This window comes from Dermacentor andersoni, chromosome 8 (assembly GCF_023375885.2).
Source record: "Dermacentor andersoni chromosome 8, qqDerAnde1_hic_scaffold, whole genome shotgun sequence".
Lineage (NCBI taxonomy): Eukaryota > Metazoa > Arthropoda > Arachnida > Ixodida > Ixodidae > Dermacentor > Dermacentor andersoni.
Window position 1 is genome coordinate 117523875 of NC_092821.1, and position 17620 is coordinate 117541494.

General features: G+C 47.3%; 1 protein-coding gene across 3 annotated transcripts in view; it reads left to right on the forward strand.

Moving 5' to 3' along the window:
* Positions 1 to 12325, forward strand: part of LOC129384330 (uncharacterized) — a 463248-nt gene extending 450923 nt beyond the window's left edge. For 2 of the 3 annotated variants that reach the window (XR_011896110.1, XM_072289858.1), the window contains 3 exons: positions 10110 to 10254; positions 10360 to 10426; positions 12077 to 12325. Coding sequence is in view for 2 of the 3 variants with exons in the window: in XM_072289858.1 (XP_072145959.1) it covers positions 10110 to 10254; positions 10360 to 10426; positions 12077 to 12087 (223 nt within the window). In the remaining variant the exon portion in view is untranslated. The other variant, XM_072289856.1, reaches the window with a different exon arrangement.
* Positions 12326 to 17620: the final 5295 nt, after the last annotated feature.

The following is a 17620-nucleotide window of genomic DNA, read 5'->3' on the forward strand; positions in this document are numbered from 1 at the left end:
GCTTCTTATTCATGTTTCACCGAATGGAAGAAAACAGAAATTTGACAAAAAATATCTTTAACATATTTAGAGTCTGTCGAATTCAAAAAGCTTCTTTTGAGCTCCTCCTTTGCACGCTGGCACCGACTACAGGAAAAAAGAGGGACAGATAAATAAAGAAGGCAACGATAGTTAAGGCTCACACTCGAAGAGGAATGACCGCTAACCGTCGCAAGCATTCGTATACACCGTGCAGTCGTATTCCAGAAGCGCGATAGGTCTTTATGGCCTTGAGCTTAGGAAAAGTTCTCAGGATATTTTCTTCCTAGTGCAGTCTGCCATCCAAGTGACTAACACAAAGCTCCTGGAGGGGAGCCTCGAGCACGTGGCTTTGAGAGTCCGGCCTCCACAGGTCTAACGAGACGCGTCGGCCTATAAACGACAGGATTCATTTCATTTTCATTTTATTACGTCAGAGACCCCTTGCGGGGTATTACATAAGGGGTGATTAACATGTGGACACAAGAAAAGGCGAGTGTTACATTGAAATACAAGTTTGAACAGTTTCTAGAAATTGTGAATGACATGTGATGGCAGCGACATTGAAGGGTAGGTCGTTCCAGTCCTTGGCAGCTCGAGGAAAAAATGATTGAAAAGTGACAGTTCGTGTTCGAGGACGACAAACTTGGAGTTGATGGCTGGTGCACTGTGACATGCGTGAAGATGATGGCGTGACGTAAGGCGGGCGGCTTAGCGAGTAGTAAAAAAATTTGTGATAAAGAGAGAGCGTGGCGATGCGACGACGAAAAGCAAGAGATGCCAAGCTAGATTGTACGAAATGATTGTGCGAAGTGTGAAATACTGATGTTATATGAATATGAAGAATGGATGAATCTAGTCGCACGATTCTGAACTGACTCAAGTGCATTGATGATATATGTTTGATGAGGGTTCCGGATGGCGGCGACATATTCCAGTTGTGGTCTGAGAAATGATTTGTATGCGAGTAGTTTGACGTGCTGTGGAGCATGACGAAGATGTCGCCTCATGAACCCAAGGGTCTTGTTCGCTGACGAAATTACGTTAGTTGCATGCGCATTCCAGGAAAGATCGTGGGATAGGGTTACGCCTAAGTACTTATAGGCTAGAACTGATTCTACTGGGACGTTTGCAGTTGTGTAAGTAGAGAGATAAGGATTACGACGGCGGGAAATCGAAATAAATTTGCACTTGTTTATTCCACAAGCTTTATCCCGACACCTATGCCACTGGTTCTTGCAGGCACTGCAATGACATCGCTAGCCTAGACCACATGCTCTGGCGTTGCCCCTCGTTACGAGGCACAGAACAAATCAATGAGGACAAGTGGCTCTCCGCTATCAAGAGCCCCGATGCCGGGGCGCAACTATGGGCTGTCCAGAGGGCCCACGATGCGGCGGTCGGGCAAGGCCTGACTGTCCCAACGTGGGAGCGGCCTGCAGCGTGCTGAGTCGCGTACCTCAGGACCTTATTAAAGTTTTCAATCCATCCATCCACTGTTAGGGTTCAAGGCAATTTGCCAACGGTTGCACCAGTCCTGCACGTTATTAAGGTCATACTAGAGAGATCCTTGGTCAGACATGTTAGTCACAATACGATAAATCACAGTCGTCAGCGAACATACGAATAGGACAAGATACACGCAGCGGACGATCGTTAATGTATATTAGGAAAAGAAGCGGTCCTAAGACTGAGCCTTGAGGGACACCTGAAGTGACAGGGAAGGGTTTGGAGAAGACGTTATTGGCAAGGACGAACTGGGACCGATTAGTAAGGAATTCTTTTATCCATTGTACTACGTGAGGATCCAAGTTCAATCTGGATAACTTTATTAGCAAGCAGTTATGAGGCACTGTGTCAAAAGCTTGTTGAGAAGGATGAAAACCATGTTGAGAAGGATAAAAGAAGTTTGTCGAGTCTATAAAGTTCACGATATGCGAGTACATGACATGTTCCATGATTTTGCAAGGAACCCCAGTTAACGAAATGGGACAGTAGTTTAAAGGGTAGTCTTTGTTACCTGCTTTAAATACTGGAACGACCTTTCCCACTTTACAATCATCCGGTAAAGCACCTGTAGAAAATGATTGCGAGAACAACAGAGTGAAACATGTCGCGGATATATGCATAGTGTTCATTAGGATCTTTGAGTTAATTTCGTCTACACCAGAAGAAGTACATAATTTTTTGTTTTTTTCATTGATTGATAGTATACCATTTATCGAAAATACAATGGGTGTCATATGCGATGGTATGTTAGTAGGCAGAGGAAAGTCTGGAGTGGTAGTTTCTCTTGTAAACACGGAAAAAATGCTGTGTTGCATATATCAGCGCACTCGGCGTCCGTGGCGGTGTCGCCTGCTGCATTAGTCACGCTGATACTACGAGTTTCTTGGGGATTTAAAATTCGCCAGAACTGCCTAGAATTTTGAGTATGTAGCTGGGGCAGGTCGACGTTAACAAAAGATTTTTTAGCAGTGCGAAGGGCACTCAGGTAGGCGTTCTCTGCCATGTAGTATTTTGACCAGGCCTTGGTGCTTCCAAGACGCGTGGTTAGACGGAAGCGATGTTTCTTTTTGTATTCAAGCTTCTTTAAAGCTCTGCTGAATCATGACTTATTTTTTTTTTATTGATTTGCATACTTATTCTTGGTATATGTTTGTTTACGGTTTCATTAATTTTGGTACTAAATAGTGTCCAGTTTTTTTGAGGCGAGTGCATATGGAATAATGTCTCAAAAGTTTAAAAGAAGTCGCCTAACTCGTAATTAATAGTTTCGTAGTTCCCTTTATCATATAGGCATATAGTTTTGTCGGATTTTTGTTGTCACATGGATTGAAAGCTGAAAGTGGCATAGATTACATTATGATCACTTGCCTCACGGAGGTAAGTTACGGATGATAGACTGTCAGTATGGCTGCTTAATATAAGGTCGAGTACATTAGATGTGTCTTCTGTAACCCGCGTAGGCTCTACCACAAGTTGAGTTAGACTGAAATTAAGACACACATTAACAAATTCTTTAGCAGCTTCACTGCCTATGATTAAAGCACTATTGTTAGTCCAGTTGATTTGCGGAAAAATAATGTCGCCAAAAAGCAGGATCTCTGCGCTAGGGTGTTTTTCACTAAGATTGCTCAAGATGTTAAGTTTATGCGAAAAATCAGGAGTTTGATGTGGTGGTCTGTAACAAACGCTAAGAGAACAGGCTGCGGTGAAGCGCGGCAGATTAGCCGTGTTATTTCCAAGTCAGTCCCAATAGTTGCAAGCGTGCACGATAAATGGTGATGCGCGGCGATAAGCACACCGCCACCTCGTGAGATTTCGCGGTCTTTCTGGTAATCGCAGAAATTCGGCAAATCAGCAAGAACCGCAGTATGAGTGAGCCAGGCTTCAGTTATTATGAGCAAATTACTGTTAGACGACAACACGAGGTTAGATAGAATATCGCGTTTAGGGAGGAAGCTGCGTGCGTTGGCAAAGATTACGCAAAAGTAGAGGTTAGCTCGTGTCGATACCGCAGGGCAAGGGGCTTTCCCGCGTCGAGTAGGCTGTTATTGCAATTCTTTCACCCTGTGTGCGTTCATCGAAAACATAGCGCTTATTACCCATAAACAGTTTTAAAGCGCAGGGAGTAAGGTGCCGATTGGCTTTTCGCTAATGAAACAACGTGTCTGCGGGCCAATTGAACAGGACGTGTAGAATCCTCGCCAACGCTGAAGTTTGTTCCTTTAAATTTACGGCCGTTAGAAAGAACAAGATCTTTTGTTTTATGAAAGGTGAACTTCACTATTATGGGGCGGTTACGACTAGCTGCACGACTGCCCAAGCGGTGCGTGTGCTCGATTTCTTTTGGGTTAAGCTTGATGCTCATATATTTGCGACAGTGGTCAATGATTACATCCTCCGATTGTGCGAACGAATTTGACCCTGAAGACTCATCGATACCATCAAAAAATTTATTGTTGCGCTGAGAATGGTTCTCGGCATCATCAAGACGCACTTCCAGCCTCTGCATTGTATGTGCTGCCCCCAGGGGCAGCATCACTCTTTACGCTTTCTATATCAGAACGCAAGGGGATTAGGTTTTGGGTGTGGGTCTCCAGGTTAGTCTGCGCACGCTCATATCGGATATTGCTTTGTCAGTTAAGTATAACTGAGACTTGAGGCCTTGAATCTCGGTGATCCGTTGCGATTGACCTGCGGATAGGCTCTTAAGCTCTTAAGCTTTACGATAAGATGCAGGGTTGGTTTCGATGTCACCCGCCAGCAACAATAAAGAGCCAATAACACCGCAACACTCAACTGCAATGGAAAGGCAGCAATGTGGGCCCGGCAGCTGCAGTAGAAAGTAATTACTTGAACGCTTTGTGAAAAGAGTATGATTTACTAACCTGCACGAAGAACATCAGTGGATTAGCTTGCTGTGTTGAAGCACAGCAGCCGGGCCCACAAAACGCCTCCATGCACGCCTGCTCTTTTATAACTGATGGGTGAATTTATGTCGGTGGCGATAGGTATTCCGGCCGCAAGTCGAGTGACGCTGCTGGGAACAGTGACGCTGCCAGACAGAAGAACGGTGTCAACCGTCTGGAAGTCATGCTGGCATTCATGAGGCACCACGGCTCCGCACGGTAAGCCTTCCAGCAAGCGATGCATAGCTGCTTGGAAGATTTCTGGAGCTGGCACAATGCCGAAGGGCATTCGAAGGAACCGATATTGCCCATACGGTGTGCTCATCGTACATAGTTTAGAGCTTGATTCAGAGAGTTTAATTTGCCGAAATCCTGACGCTGCGTCGAGTGTTGAGAAGTACTTAGCACCAGACAGTTGCGAGGCTCCGTCTTCTAGGGTTGGCATTGGGTAATGTTCGCGCAGCAGCACTTTATGAAGCGCCGTAGGGTCCAGGCAAATTCTAACCTTGTCCTTCTTAACAACTAACCATATGGCTAGACCACTCCATAGGCTCGGTTACCGTTGTTATGACGCCTTGTGCTTCCATACGCTCTAGCTCAGCAGTGACTTTGTCCTGAAGAGCAACGGGAGCTCTTCTTGCTGGAACGACGACGCCCACCGAGTCTGGCTTGAGCTTCATGTCAAACTCGAAATCCTTTAGCTGCCCGAGTCATTCGAAGACGTCTGCAAAAGGCTGCGCTGGCGTGTACAGTTCATGCTGTATGTTTTGCATACGGTATATGAAGCCGAGACTTGCAGCTGCTGCGCCACTCAAAGTGGCAGGACGTCTTGTTCGACAATAAAAAACGTTTGTTCCCTGGTTCTGTCATTTGCTGAAAGTATCAATTGGACTTTCGCATGCGCGGCTGTTGTGTGGCGAAAAAATGCTGCGAGTTTGACATTGCAGGCTTGTTGAGGCTTTTTTGGCAGCTTTTCAACGTCACTTCTTGAAATAACACAACAATTGGCGCCTCTGTCTAGCTTACACATGATGGGATGGCCCTCAATGTACCAGGATCACTGGACCATTGCGCTCCAGTGATCAGTGGTCATCGCACCGATAGTCAGCGTTCGCAAAAAAAATTCGTCTTCTTCGGTTCGTAACGCTCGCATCTGTTGGTTGGCACTGGGCAGAAAGTTGGGCGACTTGCATGCTCGAGCGAAATGGTTCAGCCTTCCACACTTCCGGCATGTTTTTCCTTTTGCAAGGCACGTGGCACTGCGGTACATTTGACCCCCACATTTGTAGCAAACGTTTTTTCTTGTTGATACCGCGTTTACTATGGTGCCCTCACTGGCGCCCGTAGCTTCACTTATCTCACGAAAGTGCTTTTTGCCTTGTTCTTGCGCGCGGCCTATGTCCACTGTCTTTCGGTACGTCGGGTTTTGTGCAATCAGTCTTTGCTGTAGGGTCTTATCCTGAGTGCCTAAAATGATTCTGCTACGCAACATGCGGTCTTCAAGGTCCCCAAATTCACAGTTATTCGCTAACACACGCAGTTCTTTTAGCCACTTGTTAAACGTCTCGCCTTCTTTTTGGTTCCTTGAACCAAAACGAAATTCTTGGAATGTTAAGTTCGTTGCAGGCTTGTAATGCTCCTCAAATTTCTTAATCAGAACTTCAACGTCATTCCTGTTTTCCGCTTCCTCGAGCTTGAAGGTACTGTACGACTTCCTGGCCTCTTCCCCTATGGTAAATAGCAACGTGGCTGCTTGAACGTCTTTTGGCTGCTTGTTCAATTGCGTAGCAGTGGAAAACAGCAGAAACTCACTTTTCCAAGTTTTCCAGGCAATCCAATGGTCGTGCGATGCATCCATAGGCTTCGGGGGCGGTAGTAGCGCGGACGCCACCGACATATCGGCTGAGTTCCGCTGCCACCATATAGCCAGGCCAGCAGTTGGGCGAACAACGAGTTTATTGCGGTTGGACAAGTTACATATATACAGAAGCCAACGTGACGTAACAGATCATGGGATTACTGGTGCGCCGTGACGACTGCAGATTCAGCCGTGCTACACCCACATAACCGCGCGAAATCCTTTAAAGCAGCAGACCAATAAGCTTTGTTTAAGCACGCATTTAGTTATCGTTTTAATTGGAACCATACCGCAGACGAGTCTTCAAAAGTTTTCGAACTCTTCGAGAACGATGCCAATCTGAATCAGCTGCTGCGCGCCGTTCACTGACCCCTCAGTGAACTGATCTCTGAAAACGTCTAGAGGACCAGGCAGTTGGCGTCAGCACCGGAGTGTGTAGGTAGTATGTTGTATGCACTAAGTTTTCTTATTTTCGCTGTTAAGTGCGCATTTCCCTCAAGTACGAGGCCGCTTTCGACGTCGAAACAAAGATCGCTTTTTTTCTTCTTCGCGGTATATTCGGACTGCCGTCCTCGCCAGCGCTGTCCTACACGCCACCACACTACTTTCACATGGGATATCAGGCAAGAACACAAAGGGACGGATGCCGTGCAAATGCCTAGAGACATACACAAGTATCTGAGAATAGATCCAATCCCGAAAAACGTGCACCCCGAACACCATGCAGAAAGGAGGCAGGCGAGAGCCACAGCCCTCCACAGGCAATATTGAAACCATAAGGATGCAGTCTGTACGGACGTTGCAGAGCTCCGTGATCACGATGCCTTTTCGACAGGCGTCGTGGGCATGGACCTAAAACCAATCTTCGCCGCCTCCGTGCGGAGAAAGACGGCACACGAGGCGGAGGAAGCGGCCACCGCCCTAGCCATTATAAGCACTGAAGCCAACACGATCTTTAGCGACTCCTAAACAGCCTTTCGAAACTTTGCAAAAGGGAGGGTACACGAACCCGCCAAACAAATCCTAACAGCGCAAAATTTCAACGCCAGACCCATTAGAATCACGTGGGTTCCGGCCCACGCGTCGCATCCTGGGAACGAGGCGGCCCACAACTCAGCCCGAGGTTTCGTCAACCGTACAGTGGGCCAGCCGGTCCTGAGGTCGGCCAGAGAGACCTTAACCACCTACCACGAGATAGCATTATATTACAGAAACAATAGAAGGAAACTCCCACGGCCTGGCAAAAACCTTAATAAACATCAACAAGTGGCATGGCGGAAGCTACAAACTAACACTTTCCCCAATCCCTGTATATACTCCAAGGCCTACCCAGGAGCCTACACACCCGAATGTAAGCGATGCGGGGTCACAAAGGCAGATTTAAAACACATTTTATTTTATTGCGACAATCCAAAGCCGGAAAGAGTATGACAACTCTCTAACGAGCAAGAGTGGAAGGATGCGGTGTCCCGCTCGGACCCGGTGGTTCAACTGCAAGCCGTCGGCTGGGTTTTGGAAGTCGCCGACAGACAGGGCATCACGTCCATAACAGGTGCCACTAGAGGAAGTGATTGGACGGCCACCTCGCACACCCTGGAAGCCCATTAAAGTCAACGAAATCCTTTCTGTTGAAATAAAGTTGTTACCACCACCACCACTACCTTGCGGGCAAGCCAGCGCCTTGAGACGCCTGGCACGTTTCAATTTGGTCACCTGGACAAGTTGAGCCGCTATTAGTAGCGATTGTGCGTGTTCATGGAGTATTCTAGAGACGAGGAAGAGAAAACCTGCGAAATAAGTAAACACTCAATCGTGTGCTTCCTCTTTTTTGCAGCTCTGCTAGGAGCCCACATTCCCAAGAGTGGAATATGGCTTCGAGTTTTTGCAGTTTTTGTTTTTTGTTCCCACGTTTCTTGCGCTCGCGCCAAACCCACGCCGTGCATCGGCGTTGTCATCTTCTATTTCTACCGGCAATCCGACGCACCATCCTCGCATCGCCTCGCGCAATTTGCCCACGAGACGCAGTCATCATCAGATATCCCAGCGCGTTCCCACGTCTCGTGAGCACTCAGCCCTTGCGCGAGGAGAAAACGACGAGCTCATAGCGCTTCTGGATCTCCAACGTCGAGGCAGCTCTCAGAACCGCTCCCTGCCAAGCTCCGACGAGTCATCGTGAGTACTCACTTATTAGGCGCTAGTTTAGCTAATATTCCCTTATAGTCATGCTCATCTTCACAATACCTTGTTCTCCCGCCCTCCTCGCCCGTTTATTTCTCGGCTGCCGACGGGATCAGCCCGCCAGCCAGTGTGTTCCCTCAACAGAGTAGGGCTAGCTTCATCTCGATCGCACAGAACGGCTCGCTGCCAAGCACCGGTGACTCTTTGCGAGTAGTCCTTTACTCTCGTTTAGTGATGCTCATTTTCACATTGCCTTGTTTTCCGACACACCTCGTGCCTCAATTTATCGGCTACCGACGGTGTCAGCCCGGCAGCCATTATGGTCCCTCAAGAAAATAGGCCTGGCTTTATCTCGGGCGCACAGAATGGCTCGCTTCCCAACAGCGACGAGTCTGCGAGTACTTATTAGGCACTGGCCTAACTTTACTCTCGTTTAGTGATGCTCATCTGCACAGTGCTTTGTTTTTCAGCCAACCTGACGCATTTTTTTTTATCGGCTGCTCATTGGAGCCAGAGAAGGGTGTGACCGAGTCGAATGTGCAGCAGCTCGCCAGAGCAATCTGAGGCTAGAATAGGAAAGACAACTGCGCGTCGTTTGTTCTACACAGGCAAGGTATGCTTGCCACGGCCATTCATGGCAGTGAGTCAGCCCCATGGCTGAGGCCACGCCAACGAGGCCGACATCAGCCACGTGATTCGAATTCCGCCCTTCCTCAATGGCGGAATTGCGAGGTCAAGGGGAAGGGCAGCTCCGAGTGGTCCGTCCAAGGGGCTCTGAGAAATCCAGCCGAATGGATTTCGCGCTGCTAGAGTGCTCTGGAGTGCTCCAAAATGACTAATTGAATGTACCATTAGACGTACGTGCCAACTGTGCAAAAAGTTTCGTAATCTACGAATTTGAGCCCATACTACGACTTCGCGAATGTTACGCGATGTTGTACTAAAGACACAGTTGCCGAGAAAACTCTGAAATGTGTTGAAATATGGGCCCGAGTGAAATCCCTCTATAAAGCATTAAAGAGCGAAAATGGCATGGCCCGTGCTCAGCTGTCATGTTTGCCTACAAGACGCCGTCTTTCAGGGCGGAATTTGCTATCAGTAAGTTTATTCCGTATAGTTGCTAAAGCAGGTGAATTCGGCGTCAGCAAAGATTCTGAAAAAAGTCACTGCGATTAGAAAACATTATGTTGCTTGTGACTCACTTGGATGCGAAGTATTTACTTTTTCTGCATGTAGGGTAGAACTAAATGATTGCTAATAAAGATCGGATGAGGCCCACGCAAGGTTGTGTGCTTATGAATGAAACGCACCCTAAGCTGATAATACAGATTACGTGAAAGCCAGTGTACTACTTTCTTAGAATGAGATCAGCAAAGGCGTCAAGGAACTCGAAAAGATTTGTTTGCGCAGGAAAGCAACGCCATCATCCACAATCATACCGTATATATATAATATGCCAGCTAGGTTTAGCTGTATGGGATAGCGGGGCAACCCCTGTGCTTCTGCTCCTAACGCAAATATGCAAAACAGTGACACAGTTTCTATAGGCGAATTTACCAAAAACATAAATCCAGCCTCTCTGAGGCCGTCCTACGTTAGCGAGTTTCATTGCACAAGGCCACATTTTTCCTCCACTGCAGGAATTCATTAAGGAGAACTTCAAAGCTTGGACGAAAATACGGCAGGATATGGAGGACTTCATGGAGAATCCGTGACGTGGGTCTCAGCGCGAAAAGTGGCATCTCATACGATGTCGCCGATCTCTTCGAACACATCAAAATCCAGGCGAGTCATTGTTGCTTCTGCACAGAGCTCCTTCACTGCAGCTGCTGCAGGATTATCTTAGAACACGTCAATATTACCAAAATAAAAATTTTTACATTGTCATAGCGCTTCTGGATCTCCAACGTCGAGGCAGCTCTCAGAACCGCTCCCTGCCAAGCTCCGACGAGTCATCGTGAGTACTCACTTATTAGGCGCTAGTTTAGCTAATATTCCCTTATAGTCATGCTCATCTTCACAATACCTTGTTCTCCCGCCCTCCTCGCACGTTTATTTCTCGGCTGCCGACGGGATCAGCCCGCCAGCCAGTGTGTTCCCTCAACAGAGTAGGGCTAGCTTCATCTCGATCGCACAGAACGGCTCGCTGCCAAGCACCGGTGACTCTTTGCGAGTAGTCCTTTACTCTCGTTTAGTGATGCTCATTTTCACATTGCCTTGTTTTCCGACACACCTCGTGCCTCAATTTATCGGCTACCGACGGTGTCAGCCCGGCAGCCATTATGGTCCCTCAAGAAAATAGGCCTGGCTTTATCTCGGGCGCACAGAATGGCTCGCTTCCCAACAGCGACGAGTCTGCGAGTACTTATTAGGCACTGGCCTAACTTTACTCTCGTTTAGTGATGCTCATCTGCACAGTGCTTTGTTTTTCAGCCAACCTGACGCATTTTTTTTTATCGGCTGCTCATTGGAGCCAGAGAAGGGTGTGACCGAGTCGAATGTGCAGCAGCTCGCCAGAGCAATCTCAGGCTAGAATAGGAAAGACAACTGCGCGTCGTTTGTTCTACACAGGCAAGGTATGCTTGCCACGGCCATTCATGGCAGTGAGTCAGCCCCATGGCTGAGGCCACGCCAACAACGAGGCCGACATCAGCCACGTGATTCGAATTCCGCCCTTCCTCAATGGCGGAATTGCGAGGTCAAGGGGAAGGGCAGCTCCGAGTGGTCCGTCCAAGGGGCTCTGAGAAATCCAGTCGAATGGATTTCGCGCTGCTAGAGTGCTCTGGAGTGCTCCAAAATGACTAATTGAATGTACCATTAGACGTACGTGCCAACTGTGCAAAAAGTTTCGTAATCTACGAATTTGAGCCCATACTACGACTTCGCGAATGTTACGCGATGTTGTACTAAAGACACAGTTGCCGAGAAAACTCTGAAATGTGTTGAAATATGGGCCCGAGTGAAATCCCTCTATAAAGCATTAAAGAGCGAAAATGGCATGGCCCGTGCTCAGCTGTCATGTTTGCCTACAAGACGCCGTCTTTCAGGGCGGAATTTGCTTCCAGTAAGTTTATTCCGTATAGTTGCTAAAGCAGGTGAATTCGGCGTCAGCAAAGATTCTGAAAAAAGTCACTGCGATTAGAAAACATTGTGTTGCTTGTGACTCACTTGGATGCGAAGTATTTACTTTTTCTGCATGTAGGGTAGAACTAAATGATTGCTAATAAAGATCGGATGAGGCCCACGCAAGGTTGCGTGCTTATGAATGAAACGCACCCTAAGCTGATAATACAGATTACGTGAAGGCCAGTGTACTACTTTCTTAGAATGAGATCAGCAAAGGCGTCAAGGAACTCGAAAAGATTTGTTTGCGCAGGAAAGCAACGCCATCATCCACAATGATACCGTATATATATAATATGCCAGCTAGGTTTAGCTGTATGGGATAGCGGGGCAACCCCTGTGCTTCTGCTCCTAACGCAAATATGCAAACACAGTGACACAGTTTCTATAGGCGAATTTACCAAAAACATAAATCCAGCCTCTCTGAGGCCGTCCTACGTTAGCGAGTTTCATTGCACAAGGCCACATTTTTCCTCCACTGCAGGAATTCATTAAGGAGAACTTCAAAGCTTGGACGAAAATACGGCAGGATATGGAGGACTTCATGGAGAATCCGTGACGTGGGTCTCAGCGCGAAAAGTGGCATCTCATACGATGTCGCAGATTTCTTCGAACACATCAAAATCCAGGCGAGTCGTTGTTGCTTCTGCACAGAGCTCCTTCACTGCAGCTGCTGCAGGATTATCTTAGAACACGTCAATATTACCAAAATAAAAATTTTTACATTGTCTAACAGATGCAACTCACATTTATTGAGAGCAATCGGTACCAGATTTTAGAGGTATTTATTTTAAAACTTAGTATGTACCTACAGTATACATTATTTACATAAAGCTGAGAATTCCTAGACGCAATTAGCACTACTGAACGAGCCATTGGTAAAGGCCAACTGTGGCAATTTTGATTGGAAGAGGAAAAAAAAGCACTCAGATGGTACTTATGCACAAAAGCCCTTTGCAAAATTTTATACTGGAAATGCAAAGGAAAAGGTTATGAGGAGGTTGCAGAAATAGACATCGCCATCGCTTCGGCGTTCTATAAAAAGGCCAAGGGTAATACAATTTGTGCTGGTCGCTGTGCGCTGTATGTCTGAATGCGAGCCCGCGATCGCCGATCAATCTCGTGCACTCAAGGGGAAAAACACGGGCAGGGAGCGTGCCGTCTTCCGTCGCGCTCTAGGCTCCAGGAGAGGATAGTGAGGGGGTGGGGGCGCCTGCTCCGGGCCGCTGTTTATTGAAAGCCGCCTGCGATGGGGACATAGTATTCCATCATGATCCATCGTCCAGACACGTCGTCCACGTCATATTTTGATCGTGAGGCGATGTCCTGTACGTATATATATAGTAACGAAGAACGGCAGATTATATACAATGAAGTGCCGGTTAGTCAGGCATGGGTCGAGATGGGTGAAGGGTTCGACTTGGAGATTCTGACATTCCTGAAATGGTACCCCGCATAATCCACCAATTGTCAAGATGTGTACTGCCAGGGAACGCAAGGCGTTAGAGGTCAAACTCGGCCCGGCCGTCAAAACCCTGCGAGTAGTCCGAACCAGCGCCGTGCGTAAGACGCTGGTTTATTCATTTCGTTTCTTCATTTTATCTAATATGCTGGATATATACATATATGTAATCAGTGCCGCCACGATCGCGAAACTTTCGACGTAGGTTGGCTCAAGCGCTTCTACGATCCCTGTAGGTAACCACAATCTGGGATCGCGCGGATGGTGTCTTTTTATTCGTTGGACAAATGTAATGAAGAGCTGCTTAGCCTGCGCATCTCCAGTATATTATAGACGACGAAGTGTCGGTGAATGAGGCGCATCAACAGCATTTTACGCGCAGGGCCGGTTCTGACTCCTCGCAGGGTGCTCACTGTCGCACGGAGTTCGATTTCTCGCTCCTTTCCTGCTTTCTCAATAATACCTTGACAATATATATACCGTTCCCATTTCAGATAATTCTCCGTTTTATCTAGCGGAAGTGTGGCTCCTTTAGTGGCGGAGGTGCAATTCCATTGTATTCTTAAGCTTATCTGAGATGAAGTTATGTGCTGGCTTTACTTTGGTTTGTTACCGCCGCTTACGCAAAGTAAGGGCACATGTACGCGACCCTGCGTTCATGGAACTATGCTGTTGTCGCCCTATCCAATTTGCACTTGAACAACCAGCTCCAAGTTTGTCCGCGAAATGATTCCTGCATTAGGCGGGTCATATGTAAACTTCTACATCTTGTATCAATAGCGGCCGAGCGAGAGCCGATTCGGTTATCATTCGGCGACTAATGCTGTGGTTGTCACCGTTGTCCCCGCCGAGTTAGACCTTTTCGTTGCTGGCACAAACAGGCCCAATGTTCTTCTCTATTTGGATATGTTCGTCTTATTCGTCTCGACCCCGCAACGCAGTGAAAGTATGCATATTTTCTCTGTACAATGCCCGAAGATCCGAGAATGTGCATGTGCCGAACGAGCTAAATTTAGAATTTGATTCTGTTGTATCTACCGCTACAGAAATTGCAGTTATTATTTATGAACAGGTGTTATGAATGTCTGATCTGAAAATAAGGCTGTCGTGTGCAAGCAATGGCACATTCTTCAAGATATTTGCAATAAATAGTCTGCGCGGGCTCAAGTAGTTGCTCCAGGTGAGCACATCTTGTGTTTGCGTGGCCGCGTGCCCCACCGAACTAAATGATTGCAGACGTGTTACGGGTTATTTACTGTCTTAAAACCATACGCGGACTTTTGATGGACGCGGTAATGAAGGGCTCCAAAGTCATTTCTATCGTTTGCGGATTTAGCAACGGACTCATCTACATCACACAATTCTTCTGCCACATCAAAGCCCAGGCGAGTCGTCGTTACATGGTTCTGCACAGAGCTTCTTCAGTGCAGACGCTACGCGAGACATGCTTTTTCAACACGTCAGACATTACGAAAATTAGCATTTGCACATTTTATAACAGGTGAAACTCATCTTTAGTAATGGTAATGAGTATCAGAATTTCGTGATATTTATTATTTTTTTCAGACATGAAGCTGACAATGCCAACACTTAATACTTAATACTACTGAACGTACAAAGGCCAACTGTGAAAATTTTTATTTGGACGAGGCAAAAAAATCATAATTTACGATAGTATCTATGCAGAAGAGGCTGCATGCAAAATTTTACATTTAAAATACGAAATAAAAGTTCATAAGGATCTTGTAGAAAAAGGCGGTTTGTTGCGTCTTCAAGGGGAGTATGGTAGCGCGATTCAAAGACGGGACAAGAGAAGACACAAAGGGACACACACAGCGCTGTGTGTGTGTCCCTTTGTGTCTTCTCTTGTCCCGTCTTTGAATCGCGCTACCATACTCCCCTTGAAGATGCATTACCAACAAGCCCACATTGCAACCCTCGTGGTTTGTTGCGATTGCAATTATATGGACACTCCAGGCCCACTTCTTCCATCGACGTCGCTGTGAGGTTCCGTATAATCTAAAGTGAAGGCACTAAAACGACTGTGGACCTAGAAGGAACACACACACACACACAGGGTGCCACTTCCAACAATGTTTCAAAAAACGTGACTGAAACAAAAAACGCGAGTGATTTATACTAGGAGCCCAATCACAGTTTCTCAGTGCGCATTCGCGCTCAGGTAAAGCAGTTCATGCTTAACCAACACGCCCAACTGTCCATCCTAAAGTTCCGTATAACGTCCAAGGGCGATGCAATTGTCGCCGTGCACCGTACTTTATATGTGCAAGTGAAAGCCTTCGAGGGTGAGCCGGCGATGGTGTCTCAATCTTGCGTACGCAACGGAGGAATCGGTGGAGGAAGCGCGCCGTCTTGCGTCGCGTATTAGGCTCCGGGGAGAGGGCAGAGAGGGGGGGGGGGGGGCGGTCTCCTCCGGACGGCCCGGGCGGGTGGGCACCTGAAAGCCATCAGCGACGGGTACAGAGACCGCCATGCGTTGTCTTAGCAGCATAGTTCGCATTCATTCGTGCGGCAGCACGAAGGTATATTCGCTCACTGCTGTTGCCGTGCTTTTTTACTCCCCCATTTTGACAGCAAGTTCCCGCGGTCATCGGGTGTGATGTCTTTGCTTGTGCGCGCATGACACCGTGCTTGTAAATTTAGTTAGTAGGCCTATTTCTAGAACTCTATAGGACCGATAAAACGACTATCTTTACTTGGTATAGCTATTAACTAATTTGCTATCCGAATCGATGCTTCGGATTTTGGGCGAAACTGCCACTTTTTTGATACCAGAACTCCAAAATAAACGCTTCCTCTACTGCTCGCTATCCGTGATGAAGCGTTCAGTCTCTTCATCTCAGGAAATGTACGCTTAAGGAAAATAAAATTCATGTTGAAACTCTTTTGGGAGTTCCCTAAGCAAGCGTAAGCATTGCGCCATTTGCTCATCTTCGTGAGCCCGGTGTCATTCTCGGTGTTATGCAACTTCATCTGACCTGTACTAATGACAAAACTGCGGTGACACGAACTGCTGCGGATGGCAGCGCAAGGTGAACTGATTATTCAAGTAAACTACTACATGTGACAGCGCCAGGTGCGCTGATGAGATTTCAATCATAGGTCATAAGGGCTCGTTAGCACGTTACCCATCTCCATCAAACCACAATAAACCATGATCAACCGTACTCCTGCAGCGGCAGCATATAGCCCGGCCGCGCAGTCCGTATATTGAAAGCGATCTGCGATGGCGACAACGTGCGCACCGTGCAGATAGGTGCATTTGCGTTTTCTTCCCGCCGGTCAGTTCCGGCGCTTTCATTTCGCGATCTATTGGCTGGCGCGGAAAGTCACGATCGCGAGAGGTAGCGCGTGGATTACCCGTGAGTGATGTGTGGGTGCGCGATTTACAACAGCAGCCGGAAATTTGCAGCGCTTTGTGTCCATACAAGGTATCGGTGGCGTCATCACTGAACCGACGACGCGCGCTACGCTGGCGCCATCTCGAGGCAATCGTCGCCGCAAAGCCGGTGTTGCGCAGCGCTACGCTTCTCACACTTTCGCCGTACCCTCCCCCTTAGCTTTCCGCCTCGTGGTTCCACTTTCCTGCTTGCCCTCTCTTCGCTATCGTCTTCTTTCACCCGCGCTCCGCGGTCGTTTTTTTGCTCGTTTCTTTTTCGGTTAGGACTACACCGAGGGACGACGCCGACGCTCGGCGCAGGAACGGGCGCCTAACAGCTGCGCTCTAAAAACTTTGTCGGACAACCGACATGTATTCGAGTTGAGGAAGGCAAGTTGTGTACCACTTGCGGAATGGTGTAGCAAAGTTTAATTCTATCCGGAGCCTGCAGACTGCCAACAAAGCGCATAGCACGCATTACAACGCTTTTCGTGTGAACGGAAAAGCGTAAGGTTGTATCATAAAGTACGCCGAGATCATTGATCTGACAAACCTTACTGAATTTACAGAATAGGAAAATGCTTGTTTTTGCTTGCGTGAGGAAGTTAGGACTGGTCTCTGCAGCACGGGTGAGGTTATCTGACTCTAGTATGCAATGGTCACCAACAGTATGAATTTTTGTAAAAATCTGTACGAAAAAAAGAATCGGAATAGGGCAGTAAATGGGTCACTAATCAAAATTAAGGAATTACTCCTAAATATCCACCCAAGAGGAACACTCCTGGTTGCCATGTTAAAGAGCAAACGTTTGGATACTGATTTTAACATGTTCTATAAAGATAACTGCGCAAGGTATTGACAACTGACGAGTGTTATCTTCTTTTCTACCATGCGACTCGCTGTCGCTTATTGATCGCCATTCGATTTTAGCTACAGCTTCCATCGATCATCCAGGAACTAAAGGAAAAACTGGCAAAAGCTGACTTGTCTCGATACCTCACCCAGGTCAGTAAGAGTACGACGTTATTATCTATATGAGCGATCAGAATGACTGCAACCCGTTACCGACTATTATAATGCAGTTACCTGAGTTGCGCAGCAGTCTGTCTGTCTATCTATCTATCTATCTATCTATCTATCTATCTATCTATCTATCTATCTATCTA